General features: G+C 57.4%; 1 protein-coding gene across 1 annotated transcript; it reads left to right on the top strand.

The window, feature by feature from the left end:
• Positions 1 to 384: 384 nt before the first annotated feature.
• COL9A2 (collagen type IX alpha 2 chain) lies at positions 385 to 16,068 on the top strand. The gene is made up of 32 exons (XM_017672211.3): positions 385 to 1,319; positions 2,537 to 2,611; positions 3,745 to 3,780; positions 3,894 to 3,956; positions 4,971 to 5,024; positions 5,143 to 5,178; positions 5,274 to 5,297; positions 5,630 to 5,683; positions 6,008 to 6,061; positions 6,167 to 6,214; positions 6,415 to 6,471; positions 6,552 to 6,605; positions 6,919 to 6,972; positions 7,362 to 7,415; positions 7,514 to 7,567; positions 7,679 to 7,732; positions 8,827 to 8,880; positions 9,308 to 9,361; positions 9,592 to 9,645; positions 10,523 to 10,567; positions 10,994 to 11,047; positions 11,594 to 11,647; positions 11,938 to 11,991; positions 12,075 to 12,146; positions 12,418 to 12,453; positions 12,567 to 12,611; positions 12,701 to 12,733; positions 12,822 to 12,968; positions 13,202 to 13,256; positions 13,582 to 13,770; positions 14,759 to 14,836; positions 15,293 to 16,068. Exons 1-32 carry the CDS (start codon positions 1,248 to 1,250, stop codon positions 15,490 to 15,492), a joined length of 2,067 nt encoding a protein of 688 aa, XP_017527700.3. The 5' UTR covers positions 385 to 1,247; the 3' UTR covers positions 15,493 to 16,068.
• The last annotated feature ends 1,890 nt before the right edge of the window (positions 16,069 to 17,958 follow it).

The following is a 17,958-nucleotide window of genomic DNA, read 5'->3' as shown; positions in this document are numbered from 1 at the left end:
TATCAAGCACCTACTATGTGCTGTTACTAGATTAATTGTTTCAGGTGCATCATCTCATTCAATCTTCACAAAGACGGTGTAAGATAGGGACTATTACATGCCCTTTTACAGATAAGGAGGCTGAGACTTCATATAGTTTTAGGTGCCTCTGGTCTACTTACAGTTAGTGACAGAGTCCGAGTCCAAAGCACTTTACTAATATTGCTTAAGTGAGTGAAAGGGGTGATAAGAGACTCTGGAGAGATTGTGCTGGACAGGTAGGTTTGGAAACTCTGGTAGATAAAGTGGTGGTTGTTTTCGTGAACACGAAGATCATTCCCAGTGAGGGGAGTCCCAATCCCAGAGACTCTAGTGCTTAAGGAAGTAGCAATAGAAGAAGAAGGAAGGCTGAAAAATAAGGTGGAAGCCTGGAAGAGAGCACTCTGAGGATAGAACGGCCAAGGGCAGGTCCCGATGCCGACGTTCTCTTGCCCGGAGGACTGAAGAGGGATCGGGCCTCACTGGTGACCCCCGGGAGACTCATCTCCCGGCTGGTGCAGAAGCAGGGAGGAGGGAGGAAGGTGCCGATTAGTGGTGGGGTGCAGACAGCTCGCTAAAGAGTTAGCAGTGAAGCAAGTGGGAAGAGGCAGAGGCGGGTGCAGGTAGTTCCAGGATTGCTGATCCAGGGAGGCCTTCGGTCTGTTTAGTATGGAAGAGGCCTGATGTCTGTGGAGAGAGCCTGCTGTAACGCCTGCGGAACCTGAGGCCCGCTCAGTCCGGGGGGCCCTGGAGGAGAGAGGATTGATCCAGCCCGGGCCTCAGAGAAACAGCGGAGGACGTGGGGCCAGTGGTGGAGCGCGGGCTGCGGGTCCCGGGGAAGGTGCTGGGCCCTGGAGGTAAGGCTGGAGGGGTACGTCGACGGCCCTCTGCATTCTCTTGGAGAAAAGAGACCGTGGGCGCCGCCCCTCACCTCCGCGGCTCCTCGGATTACCTGGCGGGGCCTTCAGGAAGCCAGGGGCGAGGGCAGAGGGTGGGCACTGGCGGCTGGACGGAGCGGGGCGGAGCTGGGCGGAGGGCGCCGGCCTTCCCCCTCCGGTCCTCTCAGGTGACAGTCCCCGCGGGCTCCTGCCCCGCCCCGCCCCGCCGCATATTCCGGAGGCCGGCCTGCCGCGTCCGAGAGCAGCCAGCGCTGGCGGCGCCCGGAGCCTCTGCCCGTCTGTGCGCGCGTGGACCCGCGCGCCCGTCCTCCCGCGAACTCGCCGCCCGCCATGGCTGCTGCGGCCGACCGCCGCAGCCTCCTTACTCTCCTCCAGGTGCTCGGGCTCGCCCTGGCGCAGATCGTAAGTCCCGCGGCCGCTCCCACGCCAGGGCCCAGGGTTGGGGTCTGGGGCTCAGGATCCAGGAGTCTGGAGAAACGCTCCGTCTTCCCCGCCTCGCTATCCTGAGGCGCCGCTTCCGACAGTCCCCTCGGTAGGTGCGCACGTGGGGCGCATCCCGCGGCAGGAAAGGAGGTGGGGGAGCCGGGGAGCCAGAGGACCCTGTCCTGAGATGCTCGGCCTGGCTGGGACAGGCAGCGCGGGGCGGGAGCTGGCCCCCGGTCCTGGCAGCGCGGAGAGCCCAGGTGGCGGGGGAGACAATGGTGCCCATTCACGGGACGCCGGCGCCTCCGCCCCGCCTCCTCCCAGGGGGCGCCGACTCCAGCCAGACGAGCTCTCGCCCGGCTGCTCCTGTCCGCCGCTCGCGCGCGCGCCTCACTTCGAGGGCCGGCTCGGGGCCGGGGGCCTAACGCGACGGGGACGCTGTGGAGGCTGAGCTTGTGCTGTTCGGGCGCCAGCCTGGCACTTCTCGGCCTGGGGAGGGCGCGGGCACCAGGCGCGCGGGGCCCCGACTTTCATGAGAGGGCCACCCTAGGGAGCACGGAGGAACGGGGCTGGGAGAGGGGTGCTCCGAGTGGGATGAGAGAACCGGCTTCCCCTCCCGTCGCCCCGCTCTCCGAGAAGAAAGGGAAAGCTGCAGAGGAGAAAAGGCAATAGAAGAAAGAGGAGAAAGCCACAGCATGGGCGTGTTTTCCCTTCGGCTTTTACCTGCACTAGGGTGAGAGGAAGGGGCACCTGTTCACCATCCATACCTGTTGTTCATCTAAAAATAATGATGCAAGCAACCGTTCATTGAGGGCCAACCATTTGCTAGGTACCACCTTGCCTAGCTAGCATCTGTGATTTACCTGAGCCGGCAGCATCTCCCTCTGCTCCCCACCTCGGCAGCGCTAGGACTGCCTGCTGCAGTGGAAGCAGTCGGGCCAATCCTGGCGCCACCACTTACTCTTTGTGACCATTCTTAATCTTTCTGAGCCTGTTTGCTCAAGTGCAAAAGGGCCTGTTAAAGTATCCGCCTCACAGTTCTGAGCATTCAGTAAGATCTATGGAACGGTACACAGTAGGCTGTCAGTGAACGGGGATAGGCGGCTTGCTGCGGAGCTCGCTTTTTCACTGCTGGAACACCTCTAGGACGCGTAGCTCCCTGCCCTGTCTGAGGGCTGCACCCCGTGTGTTTTCAGAGAGGTCCGCCAGGAGAACCGGGGCCTCCGGGACCCCCGGGGCCGCCGGGAGTGCCTGGATCCGACGGCATCGACGTGAGTCTCTAACCTGGGATGCTATCCGGAGGGAGGCTGAGGACAAAGGGGTACTTTGTGAGCGCTGCGGGTGGAGAGTGGGGGCTGGGAGTTGGTGCCTGGAGACGCAGCGCCCCCTGTTGCCAGGAGTAGCAGCGCCGGCCGCACCACAAGGAGCCCGTTTGTTCCACGCAAACCTCAAACCGTCTCTGAGATGTGGAGCCCGTTATAGCCGCCCTCGGACAAGGGCGCTGCTGTTCCGTCTGCCCGCCACAGCTCACAGCGATTCCTTATCCCTCTCCCCTCCTCTCCTTTCTTTTTGGGGTGGAAGACGCCTTACCCCTCGTCCTGCCCCTGGCACGTCTGTATGCTTCTTCAGGGTAGCTTATGAGCCTTGGTCAGACCGCTGACCAGCTGGAGCCAGACTCCTGTCTCTTCCCTTTGCACTTTTCTTCCCGATTTAGAAATGTCCCCTGCTCTCCCTAGTAAGGTGAAGGTTAAATATCTCATTCAGGAGGCTCTCCCCAGGAGGTCAGCTCCATGTTTACCCATCTGGACAGACTTCTATTTAACATGGTGCCCCTACCCGCCAAACACAGAGGTGGGTGCCTGCCAGGCTCTCTGGCTGCTGTGGGCTCTGAAATGCCTGGAGGCCCCTGTGGAGCCGAATGTGACTCTGTTCACCACCACAGTCCTTTGTCACTGGGGAAGGAGGTCTTGGATCAAACTGAATCTGCAACCTCCATAGGCCTTCTTGTCCTTGTGCCTGCCCTGGTCCCTTGTTTCCCTGGCCCGAGGAAGAGAGCTGCTGCCTACCCAGCTCACCTCCATGTTTTTTTCAAAAAACCCCATTTCCTCCCACACTTGCCCAGTCCAAGAGGCACCTGCTTTCCTGGGTAAATTGGATTCCACAACCTGCTTGTATAACTGGCACCTCACCAACATCCTAACCCCCTTGCATGTTTATATCACTCTTTGCAGCCTGGCTGGGGTTGGTCTCAATCTGTCTATAATCTTTTTGAGGGAAAGGGAGGTATTCTCCTAGGACAGAGGAGAAGAGAGTGAGGAGAAAGGCATGTGGGTCAGGGCCTATGTGTGCCTGCTTGGGGTAGCAGGGACCACAGAGTGGTGTCTTACCAGCTTGTATTTTGCAGGGTGACAAGGGGCCCCCTGGAAAAGCTGGCCTTCCGGTGAGTGCTTTTCCCTCTTGGGCCTTTGACCTTTACCTTTCTCTGCCTAATATTTGACCCACCTCTATTTTTGCCCTCTTCTGGCTAATATTTGCCCCACCTCTGTTTTCAAGGGAACTAAGGGGGAGCCTGGCAAACCAGGGCCAGATGGGCCAGATGGGAAGCCTGGGATTGACGTGAGTACCTGAGTGTCAGATAGAGCAGGTGAGGGCTCCACCCACTGGTTCCCAGAGCCCAGTTTTGGCATCTTCCCTGATATGTTCAGAGTGGGGTGGCAGGATGGAGACTATAGCTGTGAGCCAACCTCACCTTCATAGGACTTGTGAGCTCACACCCATCCCAGGAGCATTAAATCACAGGCAAATGGGAGTCCACAGGGGATTCTGTTCATCTGCAGCAGCCAGGATTTAGTCTACATTTCTGGTCTCCAAGTGTCACACTGAATACTCTGAAAGGAGTCCTTAGACACCCTGTCCTTCCCTCTTCCCTTCCCTAGCTCATCCTTCATAGCCCCAGGTGAACTCAGGAGAGGAACATTATCTGGCTGATGCCACAGAGCTCAGCCAAATCTGAACTCAGGGGTCCAAAGTCACAGCTCCTGGACACAGCCAGGACCAGGGGGACAGTCATCTGGTTGGGGTTTGCCCTTGGTCACTGAGAGGTGGGAGGAAGAAGAGGCCCCTGATGAGTTGCCTTTACTACAGGGGCTCAAGAGGTCCCACCAGGGTTGTGACCAGCCACCAGTGCTTCTCCAAGTTCATCCACATCCTGCAAAATTCACAAACCTCATTACCTTTCAGTAGCACATGGGTTCTCACATCCACCCAGAGAGGTCATCTGCAAAACCCACTTTGCAGATGAGAAAATGAAGGCTCAGAAAAGTTGCCAAGGGCAGACATCAAGAAAATGGCTGATCCAGACCTACATCTAGTTCTGCTAGATGCTTAAAGTGGGAGGTGTGAGGCCTGGGCTGACAAGTCTTTGGGCCTTGGTTTCTCATCTTTCAAAAGAAGATAACCATCTGCCTGCCTGCCCCCCAGGGTTGCTGTGTGAACTGCAGGAAGGAAAGTGAGACATTGCAGCCCTTCGTGGAGTGGGGTGGAACCACCCAGGAGAGACCTCCTGCCCCACCCTGCCCATGTATCTGGGAGTAGACCTGCCCCTCACTGATCCACCTTCTCTTTCCCTAGGGTCTAACTGGAGCCAAGGGGGAGCCTGGCCCCGGGGGGATCCCTGGAGTCAAGGTCAGTGGCCCATCAGTGACTCAGTATGGGTAATCTAGGGCCAGAGTTCAGGAGTGTGGTGGAAAAGAGAAAGGACCCCGGAGACCCCGGCTCTGAGCCTCTTGCATTGCTCTTGCAGGGCCAGCCTGGGCTCCCAGGTCCCCCTGGCCTGCCAGTGAGTATAACCTGCAAGAGCTTTGAGGGACCCTTTGTGGGGGCGGGGGCTCCTGGAAGGAGCCATGAACCCAATCTCCTTTCCTTCTGTTCCAGGGCCCTGGCTTCGCTGGACCTCCTGTAAGTCCTCAGGGATGGGGCAGGGTCCCCGGGACTCTCAAGGAAGGAAGATACAGAAGGGCTTCCAGGGAACTGGTCATCCTGGGGAGGGGCCAGCATGCTATAATAGTGTCAGGAATGGGCAGGCTTACCAGAGAACTCTGAGCCAGCTCACTCTGGGCCTTTCCACTGGCTCTGGGATTCTCTGGTCCTTAAAGCCAGTCTCTGCCAGTGTCTCTGGGGTTGTTGGAAAATAAAAGTGGGGAAACAGGCTCTGGATACCTGTCCTACCTTTGTGTCTGGGGTGGGCCAACCCTGCAAGGCATCCTGGTCAGTGATGGCTCTGCTCCTAGGGCCCACCTGGACCTGTTGGCCTCCCTGGTGAGATTGGAATCACGGGCCCCAAGGTGAGCCCAGCCACCCCCCCTACTCACTGAGCCTCCAAGCTGGCAAGTTGTGGTGTCTCCCTAAGAGTTCCTCTGGCACTAGGGAACTCCCCCAGGTCTGGGGCAGAAACCCCTCCTGCTGAGCTTGCCCTGCAGTAGGGTTCTTGGGGAGGCCAAGGGCTGGGGCCATCCCCTGCCAGTCAGGCTTGATCTCCCCAAGACCCCAGATCTCCGAAGGTGACCGAGGGGCAGGGTGGACAGGGCATTGCAGGAACTGGAGGAGGGGGCAGGGGTCACCTGGGCAGAGCTGGGGAGGGGTATGATTTGGGCCCTCCTTGCTTCCAGGGGGATCCTGGACCAGATGGACCATCGGGGCCCCCAGGGCCCCCTGGAAAACCGGTAAGCGTTCTCAACCTCCCACATGGGGTAGGACAAGGGTTCTGGGCTCAAATCTGGGGCAGGGAAGGTTCAGGTCAGGATCCGTCTTCATACAACTCCTTTCAGGGCCGCCCGGGAACCATCCCAGGCCTGGAAGGAAGTGCGGATTTCCTGGTGAGAGGCTGTCCTGGTGTGGGGCTGACTGGGGAAAGGGCAGGTGTGGAGGTAGCTGGGGCCTGGAGGTAGGGTTAGTGGGAGATGGGGAGGGGCTGTGGCAAAGAGGGTCACTCTGGTGGGTGACAGGTTGGGGAAGCACTGCCCAGCTGGTCTGGGCTGACCTGTGACCACAGAGCCCAGTGGGGTTTTCTTTGTAGTGTCCAACCAACTGTCCAGCGGGTGTGAAGGGCCCCCAAGGGCTGCAGGGAGTGAAGGTGAGCTGCTGGCCCAAGACTGAGTTGGGGAGGAGCAGGTAGTCCAGAGGGGACTTCACCCTGAGCTCCCTTCCCTTCAGGGGCATCCTGGCAAACGCGGGGTTCTGGGAGACCCTGGGCGCCAGGGGAAGCCGGTGAGTTTGAGGGCAGAAGGCCACGGGAGGGGTGTTCACCTGCAGGGGCGGGCTGCCCCCTTCATCCCTTCCCCTTTCCCATTGGGTCTCTGGGGACAGAGCCTTGAGCTGGGAGGCAGGAGGCCTGTGTTGTAGGTCAGGATGCCTCTGGGCAAGTCCCTTTTCCTTGCTGGGCCTCCACTTCCCCATCCATCCTTCACGGGGACTCCAGGGTCCTTCCTGCATCCTTTTGCTGGGGTGGGAATGGTATCTTTGGTTGCCTGAATGTCTCTTCATCTGCCTGCCTGTCTGATTGCTCATTCCTGCCCCTTAGGGCTCCAAGGGAGATGTGGGTGCCTCTGGAAAGCAAGGCATCCCTGGACCACCAGTAAGGAGCACTCCCCAGGCCTCCTCCTCCTCCTGGGTGGCCTTAGTGGGAGCGTGCCCCTGCTCTGGCCTCTAACCTATAAAGAGACGCCTGTGCCCAGCTGGCATGTCTATGGGGGGGAAAGGGAGGCTGAGGCTGACTGTCAGAGCCACAGGGATGGGAGCCAAGGCTGCACCCCGAAAGACATGGCTGAGGCCCAGGCTTTGCCACTCTCCCTTTGAGGAACCCTGTGAGTCCCTTCCCGTCTCTGAGCCTGTGTTCCCTCTATGAGATGGGGACTGTGCTGCCTGACTCAGAGGGGCATTGTGAAGATTGGGGGTCGGGGTCAGAAAAGGTGTCATGAAGTGGATCTTGAAATTGCCACTGCTGTTATTCTTCTGTCTTGACAGGGTCCCCAGGGCGTCAGGGGCTACCCAGGCATGGCAGGACCCAAAGGAGAGATGGTAAGTAAACCTTGGGGTGTCCTGCAAGAGCTGTCATGACCAGCCCCTGGCCTCTGGGGTCCAGTCAGGACTGATCTGCTGCCCTTTTCTCTCGCCAGGGTCCTCACGGGTACAAAGGCATGGTGGGCTCTGTTGGCGCTGCTGGGTCTCCGGTAAGTCTGCTCCTGCTTACCCCCCATGCGCCTCTGCCAGCCCGGAACCCCTGGAGCTGCAAAGGGGGTGCGGCTTCCATGTAACCTGGATTCGTTTGTCCTTCTTGCCAGGGTGAGGAAGGTCCCCGGGGACCACCAGGCCGAGCTGGGGGGAAGGGTGATGTGGTGAGTTCTCAGGCACCCCATGTCCGGTCAAGGCCTCTGGGGAGTACTGGGTTGGGTCATCCAAGGCTCGTGTGAGCGTGTGTGTGTGTGTGCGTGTGTGCACTGCTGACTCGGGTGGGGAGGAGCGTCTGTGTGTGTAGCCCGGGCAGCCCCACCAGCCCCCACTCCTGAAAGCCCTGCCTGCTGCTGACCAAATTTAGACTTTGGGAGAAGCTGTGGCATCAAGTCCCATGGTCACTGGGGAAAGACAATGAAATTCCAGCAAATCAATCAAGGGGCTAATGGGATTTGGTTCACATCCCAGTTCTCACAACTTTTTTTTTTTTAATTAATAGCATTTACTTATTTTAAGCAGTTTTGAGTTTAAAGAAAAATTGAGCAGCAAGTAAACTAGTTTTTAAACATCATCTATTATGTAAGCTTTAAAACATACACAAAAGTCGATATAAAAGAGTGGTATAATGAACCCTCCCATATAACTCTCCCCAAAGGAACACTCCACCATGTCTCATCCATTCCCCCTTTCCCCTGCCTTCCATCACTGTTATTGCTTCCTCTGATATTTTCAAGCAAATCCTTAACGTCATGTCATTTCGCCCCTAAATACTTCTGTATGTACCTCATAAAAATAAGAACTTCTCACAAATCATTATCATACCAACAAAATTATCAATTACCCCTTAATTATCAATTATCTCAGGTTACAAATCTGTGTTCAGTTTTTCCCCAATAATCTCAGCAATTCCGAGCTCTTGTTCAAATCAAGACCCAAAGTCCACACGTTGCATTTGGTTGCTGTGTTTGGCCACATAAGGGGAGCTTGGGGCCTTGGTGGGGTCTCCCTGAGTTCTGGCTCGTCCCCAGCCCAGCCCGGTCCAGCCCCTCTGCTTGGTGCTGACCTCCATTCCCTCCTGCTGGGTCCAGGGCCGAAAGGGCACACTCAAGGGCCCCCTTCTTCCAGCCTCTGTACAGCGTGGCCTGTGCCAGAGGGACCGTGGGACCTGGAGGTCACTCTTCTCAGCCATTCCTCTCTCTGAACAGCCAGATGGGGGTTCAACATCCTGACAGTGACCGCATGTCTATCTACTTTGCAGGGCAGCGAAGGTATTCGAGGACCCCAGGGAATAACAGGCCCAAAGGGAGCAACCGTAAGTGGCCCAGGCTCACCTAGACAGAGAACATAGTCCGGCCAACTCTGTCCCAGCTCCCAGAGATGAGGAGCCTGAGCTTCTCGACTGAACTCTGTGCAGGCGGGCTGGCTCTGTTGTCTCAGGAATGTCCTCTTTCTGTGCCTCAGCTTTTCCACCTGTAAATAGGGTGGTGATGTAGGAGAGGTCATGGGGAGCTTGCCGCGACTGAGGACACTTGTCACCCACCCAAGGGAAGGACTGTGGTCGATCCGCTGAAATCCCCTTCCTGCTTCCACTTCCCTACCCCAGTTGGCTGGTGGGCCTTCCCAAGATGACTGGACTCACTTCTACCTGCACACTGCAGCTGTCACAGAGGGACATGGGTGGGTGGCCTGCCTCTGGCCCTCTCCCCACCGTAAGTCTCTTTAACTTTCCTCCTGAACAGGGCCCCCCGGGTATCGATGGCAAGGACGGAACCCCAGGCACACCTGGCATGAAGGTAGGGGTGGGGGCTGCTGGTGAAACTGGGGCAAGGGTCAGGGCCTCTCTCAGTTCTACCCTGAGTTCCGTCACAGTGACCCTAGAGGCCTAGCAGCCTGGATCCTCTAGTGTGTCACTGACACATCCCTGCTTGCTGCTGGGCCTCAGTTTCTCTAGCTGTCCTTGGGTGGAAGCCAGACCCTCTGGCTAGAGCTCTGACTTGTGCCTCTGGTTCTCTGTCTCTCCTAGGGCAGTGCGGGACAGGTGGGGCGGCCAGGCCACCCAGGCCCCCAGGGCCTAGCAGTGAGTATGGGTAGAGTCACAGGGGCTGCCCCACTGGCATGTTGCTTCTCCTCAGGGAGGCCAGGCACTCTGTTGCTCACCTCCCCACGATGGCATGAGTGGCTGATGAGATTGAAATCCACGCCCAGGGCTAGTGCTGTAGTTCTTGTCCCCACCCAACCCCGGCCTCATCACCGCCTCCGTGGCCTCTCGCCTGGCTTAGGCCTCATCATCTGGGCAATTGCTTCAGCTGTCTCTGGCCATTCCAGTTTTCCATGTTGGCTAAGTAGAATCTGCCCATTTCTCTGCTAAAGCACCTTGCATGGCCCTTGTTGCCTCCAGGAAAGTAATCCTATACAGTCATTCAAGAAATAGTTACTGAGTACATTGAGTGGGAGGAAAACAGTTATGAACAGGACAGCTACAATCTTTGTCCTCACAGTTGATCTTAGTATTCAAAGACCACCATAGTCTGACCCCACCCTACTCCCCGTCGCTGTCAGCCACTCCCCTCTGTGTTCTCTATCTTCTCAATGCCTTGACTTGTCCACCCCCACACCTTCAGGCCTTGGCTGGTCCCTCTGCTTGGAATGCCCTCCCTCATCTCTCCGTGCCTGCTAACATTCCCTTGTGCAGATTGTGCCCCGGTATGCAGTCATGTGTCCTGTGAGCCCGTGTTCCTCCTCCCCCCATGGGCCGTAAGCCCCTCTGTACCATCTCCTCTCCCACCAGGGCTTGCAGGCCAGGTACAGCAAGTTTGTGATGCTATAGCTAGGCCTTCTGCTGTTCAGTCCCACAGGGGACTTGGGGGATCTGGGCTGGGGGTGGGGGGCAAAGCAGCAGGTGCATGGGGCTCCCCCATGCCTGGGAAGAAACTGATGTCAGCTTCTTTCTACAGGGTGTGCCTGGCCAGCCTGGGACAAAAGGAGGTCCTGGAGACAAGGTGAGGTGACCCCAAGCTTGGGACAGAATTGGCTTCTTCTGAGCAAGGGAGCCTGGGGGCAGGAACCAGGGGCACAGTTTGGAGACTGCAAGGCCAGGCCTCACCCCAGGCTCGTACTTGGCCTGGACACCATTCCCTTGGGCCTGACCTCCTCCTTCCTGCCACTCCCCCTCCCACCTCCCCTCCCCTTATCCCAACAAAAACCCACCCCCTCATCTTGGCTCAGTGAAGACGGGATGACATGGCTCCAAATCCAGAGGAGAACTGAACACAGGAAAATCAGTGGAGTCCAGAGGACCCAACCAAGAACATCTCTCTTCCCCAGCTCATTTAGTTCTAGAATCTGTTTAGGGCTCACTGGGCTTCTCTAACGTCAAGGGCTGGACTGAGCCACCCAAATGACCTTCGAACTGTGTTTTTCTGTAGGGTGAGCCGGGCCAGCAGGGCTTCCCTGGATTCTCTGGCCCCCCTGGGAAGGAGGTAAGTGTCCCATCCACTGACACAGGGCTCTCGTTTTGGCCACCCTCCTGGGCCTGAAGACCCTGCACTCAGTGCATGGGGTCTGGCTGAGACTAGGGTGAAGCCCTAGGCTGGGATGTCCTGGGCTCTGCCACTGACCCACTGACCCAAGGAAGCTCCCTTCACTCTAGGCCCCTGTCTCCCTACGTACAATGCAGTGAGGGTGGGGACTGGCTCTGTCCTGAATGGGTGTGGCCTCCCCACATGGTCATGCTGACTGGGGCTGAGAATCCAGCATTCACTCATTCATTTGATAAACATTCACCAAATACCTGCAACTGTGTGAGACCCTGAGTCTACGATTCAATGATCACGTGATGACTAATTACAGTTGTGTCAGGTCCTGAGAAGGAAAGGTACAGGGACCCAAAGAAAAGAACAGGGGATAAGGAAAGGCCCACTGATGAAGCAAATTAGCTGAGACCCAAGGCTGGGAGGGGTTAGCCTGGTACGGAAGGGAGGGATCCACCAGACATACTGCTTACCCCCAATTTCCCTGTTCCCCAGGGAGAGCCAGGGCCTCGAGGAGAAATTGGTCCCCGGGGCATCATGGGGCAGAAGGTAAGTGCCTGGCATAGTGGACCCTCTCTGGGGGCCTTTGCAGCAGCTGGCACTACTGGACCCAGGATCTGGATCCTCTCAATGGCCAGAGCACCTGCCCAGTCCTGCCCAGCCTGTCTGAGGCCTCCCAAGCCTGGGCCTCGGTTTGCTGGTCTGTGAAGTGGAGTAAAGGATCTCCATGCTGGTGACAGCAAGCATGGAGGGCACCCTGACCGAGCAGAGTCTGGGGTCTGACACGGGGAGGCTGCCCCTGCTAAAGGCCTGAGTGTGATCCTCTCTTTCCATTTCAGGGTGACCAGGGTGAGAGGGGGCCAGTGGGGCAACCAGGCCCTCAAGGACGGCAAGTAAGTGAGGCCAGCTGAGATGGGTGTTGGGGAGCATATCTGGATACCTCATTTGATTTACTACTTGTTTTTCTTCTTCTCAGGGCCCCAAGGGGGAGCAGGGGCCCCCCGGAATTCCAGGGCCCCAAGGCTTGCCAGGCATCAAGGGAGACAAGGTATCATGTGGGGCATAGCTGAGAAGGAGGCCCCAAGACCCTGGGGTTGGGGGCAGGAGGTGGAGCTCAGTTAGACCCTTCCTGAGCACTCCACATTTTCACGGAAAAAGTGGCTCTCTGCGGGCACTCCCCACCCCCACCCCCGGGGACACGCGCCGGGGAGCGGAGCTGCAGAGGGGCTGTCGCCAGAGCTGGGGCTGGGAGGACCCAGCGGACCCAGCGTTCCCTGGACAGGGGAGTCACCAAGCCCCTGACTCTCCGCTTTCTCCAGGGCTCCCCAGGGAAGACTGGGCCCCGCGGCGGAGTGGTGAGTCCAGCGCCTCCCAGTTCCCGTCCCGAGGCGTCCCGGACGGGATGGGGTAAGGGTGTCAGCCTCTGCGCGACAGCCTCGCGCTACTCTGACTCGTTCTCAATTTGCAGGGCGATCCGGGGGTGGCCGGCCTCCCCGGAGAGAAGGGCGAGAAGGTGAGCGGGCTGCGTGGGGGCGGTCCGGGCAGCGGCGCGCAGACCCTGGGGCCCCGCCAGCGCCTGACCCACCGTCGTTGTGCCTGCAGGGCGAGGCTGGCGAGCCGGGGCCCAAGGGACAGGTGAGTGGCGTCCCTGTCACCCCCTCCCCCTGCCCCGCCTCCGGCGCTGCCTCCTCTCACTCCCATCTGCGCCCACCCGCCCCTACAGCAAGGGGTCCACGGAGAACCTGGCTACCGGGGCCCCAGCGGCGATGCGGGCGCCCCAGGGGTGCAGGGCTACCCCGGGCTCCCCGGCCCTCGGGGACTGGCTGGCGACCGAGGCGTGCCCGGCCAGCCCGGGAGACAGGGCGTGGCGGTGAGTTGGCCCCGGAGATGGGGAGGGGCCTGGTGGGAAACCTCCTCGGGCGCTGCCTACCCCCCAGGGCCGGGAGTTCCCGGAGGGAGCCCCTAGCCCCTGCTTCCGAGCCCCGGGGGGGAGAGGGCGGGTGTGGGCGCGGCAGAGGGGATTTCAGTCAGAGGCTGAAAATACTTCGCGGGAGAAAATGGCAGCCAGCCAGGGGCTTCTTCCCGAAAGGCCTCTGCTTTCAGGGCCCAGATGCCAGTGACCGGCACATCGTGGACGTGGTGATGAAGATGGTGCAAGGTGAAGGGAGGGGGCAGCAGCTCCTCCTCCCGCGCCACCCGGGGCCTCGCCCCTTCAGGAGCCTCCCACAAGGGGCCTTGCCAGGGAGGCTGGAGTCCTGGGTGCTCATTCAGCTCTACCTTCAAGGGGCGGGGGCCTTGGATACACCCCACCCTCTGGACCTTTGACTTGCGCCGAAAGGTCTAAGGGGGAAGTTAAACATGGGGCTTTTCTGACTATACCTAGAGGCCAGGGGATGTAGGTGTGCGCTGCCTGCCCCAGGTTTGCTGGGCTGACACCCACCTCACAGACCTATCTTCCTCCCTCTCTTCCTCCTTCCCTGCAGAGCAACTGGCAGAGGTGGCTGTGAGTGCCAAGCGGGAGGCCCTGGGTGCAACCGGGGTGATGGGTCCCCCAGGACCCCCTGGGCCTCCTGGATATCCAGGCAAGCAGGGCCCCCACGGGCATCCTGGCCCTCGGGGCATTCCTGGCATCGTGGGCGCCATGGGTCAGATTGGCAACACAGGGCCCAAGGGTAAGTGCTGTTCTGTGGTGGAGGTGGGGGCCCGGCCATAGGGATTTAGTCGAAGTCGGCCCAGGGGTCTCAGTGACATGGGCCATCAGCTCGGCCTCCTGTTTTCTCTTTCACCATTCCTCTTACCAGGGTGAGGTGCAGACTTGTGCACATTCCCTCAGCCAAGTTTTTCCTAAGTGTCACACGTGACTCCTGGGCTGGCTTTCTCAGTAGGAAATGGATAGAAATGAATGTACTATTTCATAACTCAGGGCTTGGGGTTTTTTTTTTTTTGGTATCATTAATCTACAATTACATGAAGAACATTATGTTTACTAGGCTCCCCCCTTCACCAAGTCCCCCCCACAAACCCCTTCACAGTCACTGTCCATCTACGTAGTAAGATTCTGTAAAATCACTACTTGTCTTCTCTGTGTTGCACAGCCCTCCCCATACCCCCATGCACTATAAGGGGGGTTTGTTTTTTTGTTTTAAGTTTTCTTGGTGGTAACCATAAATGTCTTTTCATGTCTGTGGGAAGGGGGAGGCAGGTCAGTAAAGTAGTACAGCAGGCAGGCTCAAAAGTCACAAGACAGATGTCAACGCAATCTCTGCCACTTTCTCCTTGTGGACCTTCCACAAGTTACCTGATAATCTCCCTGGACCTTAGATTTATCATCTGTAAGATGGGGATATCAGTAGCCACAACCTCATAGCATTATTTTGAGGATTACATTTAGAGGTAATTTACACAGAGTTGGCACATAGTAAATGCTAGCTATTATTATTAGACACTTTCCTGTAATGAGCTTTAATCAGCTGTATAGTCTTCCATCCTTTTTCTGGACCTTCCTTTATTTAACCAGTTGTGCAGTCATTTCCAACTTCACAGTTATAAACTAGCACAAAACAGGAATAATTGCTGTGTGGAATAAAAATTAAATAGCAACCAAATAGAAAAAACCTTTTCCCAATTTTGAAAAACTCAGGCTCCTTTCTTTCTCCACAGGAAAACATGGAGAGAAGGGTGACCAGGGCGACGTGGGACGTGGGCATCCCGGGATGCCTGGGCCCCCAGGGATTCCAGGTAGGACCTTTGACCTGCCCAGCAGCAGTTCTGTTCCTCAGCTGAGATTAACGACCCACAGACAACTGGAGCCACAGTGAAGTTTCCATGGAAGCCTCATGCTTGGCCAACTCAGTCCTGTACATCCAGCTCTTGCATCCCTTTGGAGCACCCAGGAGCCTCTGGGTGCAGCCTGGCTGGGAACTAGGCAGCTGGGATTCTGCGACTTCCTGAGTTGCACCAAAATCTGCTTCATGGAGGGAAAGGAAGGGGCATTTGCTCCCAAGACTCACTGATTGGGAGCTGGGAGTAATGGATAATCACACGTGACTCTCTCAGAACCTCTGTGTCTGGGGCAGAGTCCTTTCCTCCTGTACTGTCCTTGGCCTCATTTTTCCCCCCTGAAAAATGGGGCTTAAGAATTCTAGGGCTGAGACAGGAGGAAGCCCTGATATCTTGATCTTGTCCCTTTCATAGGACTTCCTGGCCAGCCTGGCCAGGCAATCAATGGCAAGGATGGAGATCGAGGGGCCCCAGGGGCCCCAGGAGAGGCAGGCCGACCTGGCCTGCCAGGCCCCGTGGGGCTGCCTGGCTTCTGTGAGCCTGCGGCCTGCCTCGGAGCCTCAGCCTATGCCTCTGCGCGCCTAACAGAGCCTGGATCCATCAAGGGCCCATGAATATCAGGCCAGGACAGAGCCTGGTGGGCAAGGACTAAGTCCCCTCTGGGTGGACATGGACCCCATCCCTCAGCCCAGGAAACCTACCTCTCCAGGACCTTCTTTCTGGGACCCAGGAATCCTGAGGCAAAGGCAATTCTAAAATGGGGGAAGGGAGGGCATCAGACTGAAAAGGTGAGGCCCACACAGGACTAGTGTCACTGTAGAGTCCAAGCTCCAAAAAGGATGGGGTGGCTTTCCTTCCTGGAGCACTACTCAGATGTCACCAAAACAAATGTCTCCTTAATCTGCACCATCCTGTTCTTGGGAGGATGGACTGAGGTCTTTGCTGGCTTCTGATTCCATTTTCACCCCCTGGGCTTGCTGGGTAACTGGTGATGGGTGACTGCCTTGAGGTGCATCCTGAAGCCAGCCCCACTACTTCCTCCCTGCCTCCCTCCCACTGAGTATTTAAACACCCATCTCCCTTCTCTTTCTGGCACTGCCCTATCCCACTAGAGGTATTAACTCCCCCCACACCGTATCCATCCAGGCCTTACTGTAAATAAAAGCCCCTAGTGTGGGTACAAACCAGGACTGAGTTGTATGGCTTAATTTCTCATGGGCTCAGGGAAGAAGGCTCATCAGCCTGGGCAGGATGGTCAGGGGCATGGGAAGGGGAGACAGGGGCAGGGTCCCTCCCTCTGGCACATCCTGAGTTTTGTGCCTGGCATGTTTGAGGAATGTCTGTGGGAAGAACCTGGGGGTGGAGTCAGGAGAGGGACCTGCCGTGTAACTTTGGGCAAGTCCCCTCCCAGCCTTTGTACAGCTGGGGCAGGGCTGCAGCCATGCTGTATTATCCCAGTAAAGCCTTCCCAGGGGCTTACCAGGGCCTGGCACACAGGAGGCCCTTCAGTTTCAGCACCCACTATGTGCTGGCCCTGGAGCAGAAACTGGTGAATAACTGAAAGTTGTGGCTCTTGCCTTCTAGGGGTTTCTAGGCCCATGAGAAAAACAGATGGGGACCTGGATGATGAGAGTAGGAGTGATATTCACTCATGCCACTTTCACTAAGGGGATGTCTAAGGGAGAGTGGCTCAGAGCTAATCTGCACCCCCTGAGGGCTGCCAGCCTTGTAGCTTTGCAGGCTAGCAGGCTGCTCCAAGCAGCAGGGAAGGTAATGGCAGGTGCCTCTGACCCAGCCAAAGATGAGCGCTTTTGGAATTCAGGGAGTGACCAATCCCCTCACTCCATTATTGATTTGGGCATTTGTTCCCTCAAGTAAAACACTCTGCCCGCCCGGCCCCGCCTGTAGGCAAAGAACTCCAGCCTGGGGCCTTCCGCCTTACTCTAAGCTTGGCTCTAAGTCCCACCTAAGCTGGGGCGTCCCTCTCCTCCTCAAGGAGAAGCAGAAATCCTCTCACTAGCCTACCCTGGTTCTCCCTCCCCTGCCCCAGCATGTGCGCGTGCGCGCGCGCGCGCGCGCGCGCGCGCGCGCACACACACACACACACACACACACACACACACACACACACACACACACACACACACACACACACACACACACACACACACACACACACACACACACACACACACACACACACACACACACACACACACACACACGTGACATATCTTGGCCCCTTTCCCTAGTCTAAGGGCAGGTAAGGACAAGGTGGGGTAGCCCTGAGGGCCACCAAGGTGGCTTTGCCCTCAATGCTTTGGCAAGTCCTGCATCACAGCACCCCCGTCCTCCCAGAAGGCCCCTCTGCCGCTGTGGCAGCAGGGCTGTGAAATGCAGAGAATGGAGGACCCGGTGGAGGAGAGGAGGCTGCTGGAGGCTGCTGAAGCCTGCCCCAAGAGGCTCTCAGGCACCGCACACCTGGTAGGCCAGGGGCACCCCCTCCCCTCGGCCAAGGCATATGTATGTCCTGATGCCTGCGACCTTGGGATCAGGGAACAAGTCTACTCCTTGAGGTTTTCTCATGCACTATAGCCCTGGGCTCCTCTCTGACTTTCCCTGAGATTACGTCCACTGGAGAATGATTCACAAGTCTTATGCAGTCACCCCTCATTACCTATGACTTAGGATCTGAAGACTCTAAAAGGGGCTGATTCCTAGGCCCCAGTGGCTGGAGACTGAATTTCACTGAAGAAAAACACACATCCTTACCACAATTTACAAGACTCCCATATGCTTCTCTGACCTCATGTCTCTGCCCAGACTCTAGTACATTCCACTCCAGCCATGCCAGGCCCTGCGCTGCTCCTCAAACATGCTGTGCCACAGACAACACACGTTGTGCCCTCTGCTTGCAATGCTTTTCCCCAAATATCATCATGGCCAATGAGCTTGTTTCAGGTCTTTACCCACAAGTGATCTGTTCATCCATACCCCACCTACCCCCACCTACCCCCATGCTTTATTATTTCTCCTTTGCACTTACCCACTATTAAACATACAACAGATAAGCTCCGTAA

The sequence above is a fragment of the Manis javanica genome, chromosome 4 (genome assembly GCF_040802235.1).
Source record: "Manis javanica isolate MJ-LG chromosome 4, MJ_LKY, whole genome shotgun sequence".
In the NCBI taxonomy this organism is placed as follows: domain Eukaryota; kingdom Metazoa; phylum Chordata; class Mammalia; order Pholidota; family Manidae; genus Manis; species Manis javanica.
This window is presented reverse-complemented; position numbering and strand designations above follow the sequence as displayed.

Bases quoted from the DNA above. Each gene is read 5' to 3' on its own strand.
- COL9A2 (XM_017672211.3), top strand. From the start codon at position 1,248: ATGGCTGCTGCGGCCGACCGCCGCAGCCTCCTTACTCTCCTCCAGGTG. The intron at 7,568-7,678 runs GTAAGTCTGCTC...CCTTCTTGCCAG, and splicing joins TTGGCGCTGCTGGGTCTCCG to GGTGAGGAAGGTCCCCGGGG. The intron at 10,568-10,993 runs GTGAGGTGACCC...GTTTTTCTGTAG, and splicing joins AAGGAGGTCCTGGAGACAAG to GGTGAGCCGGGCCAGCAGGG.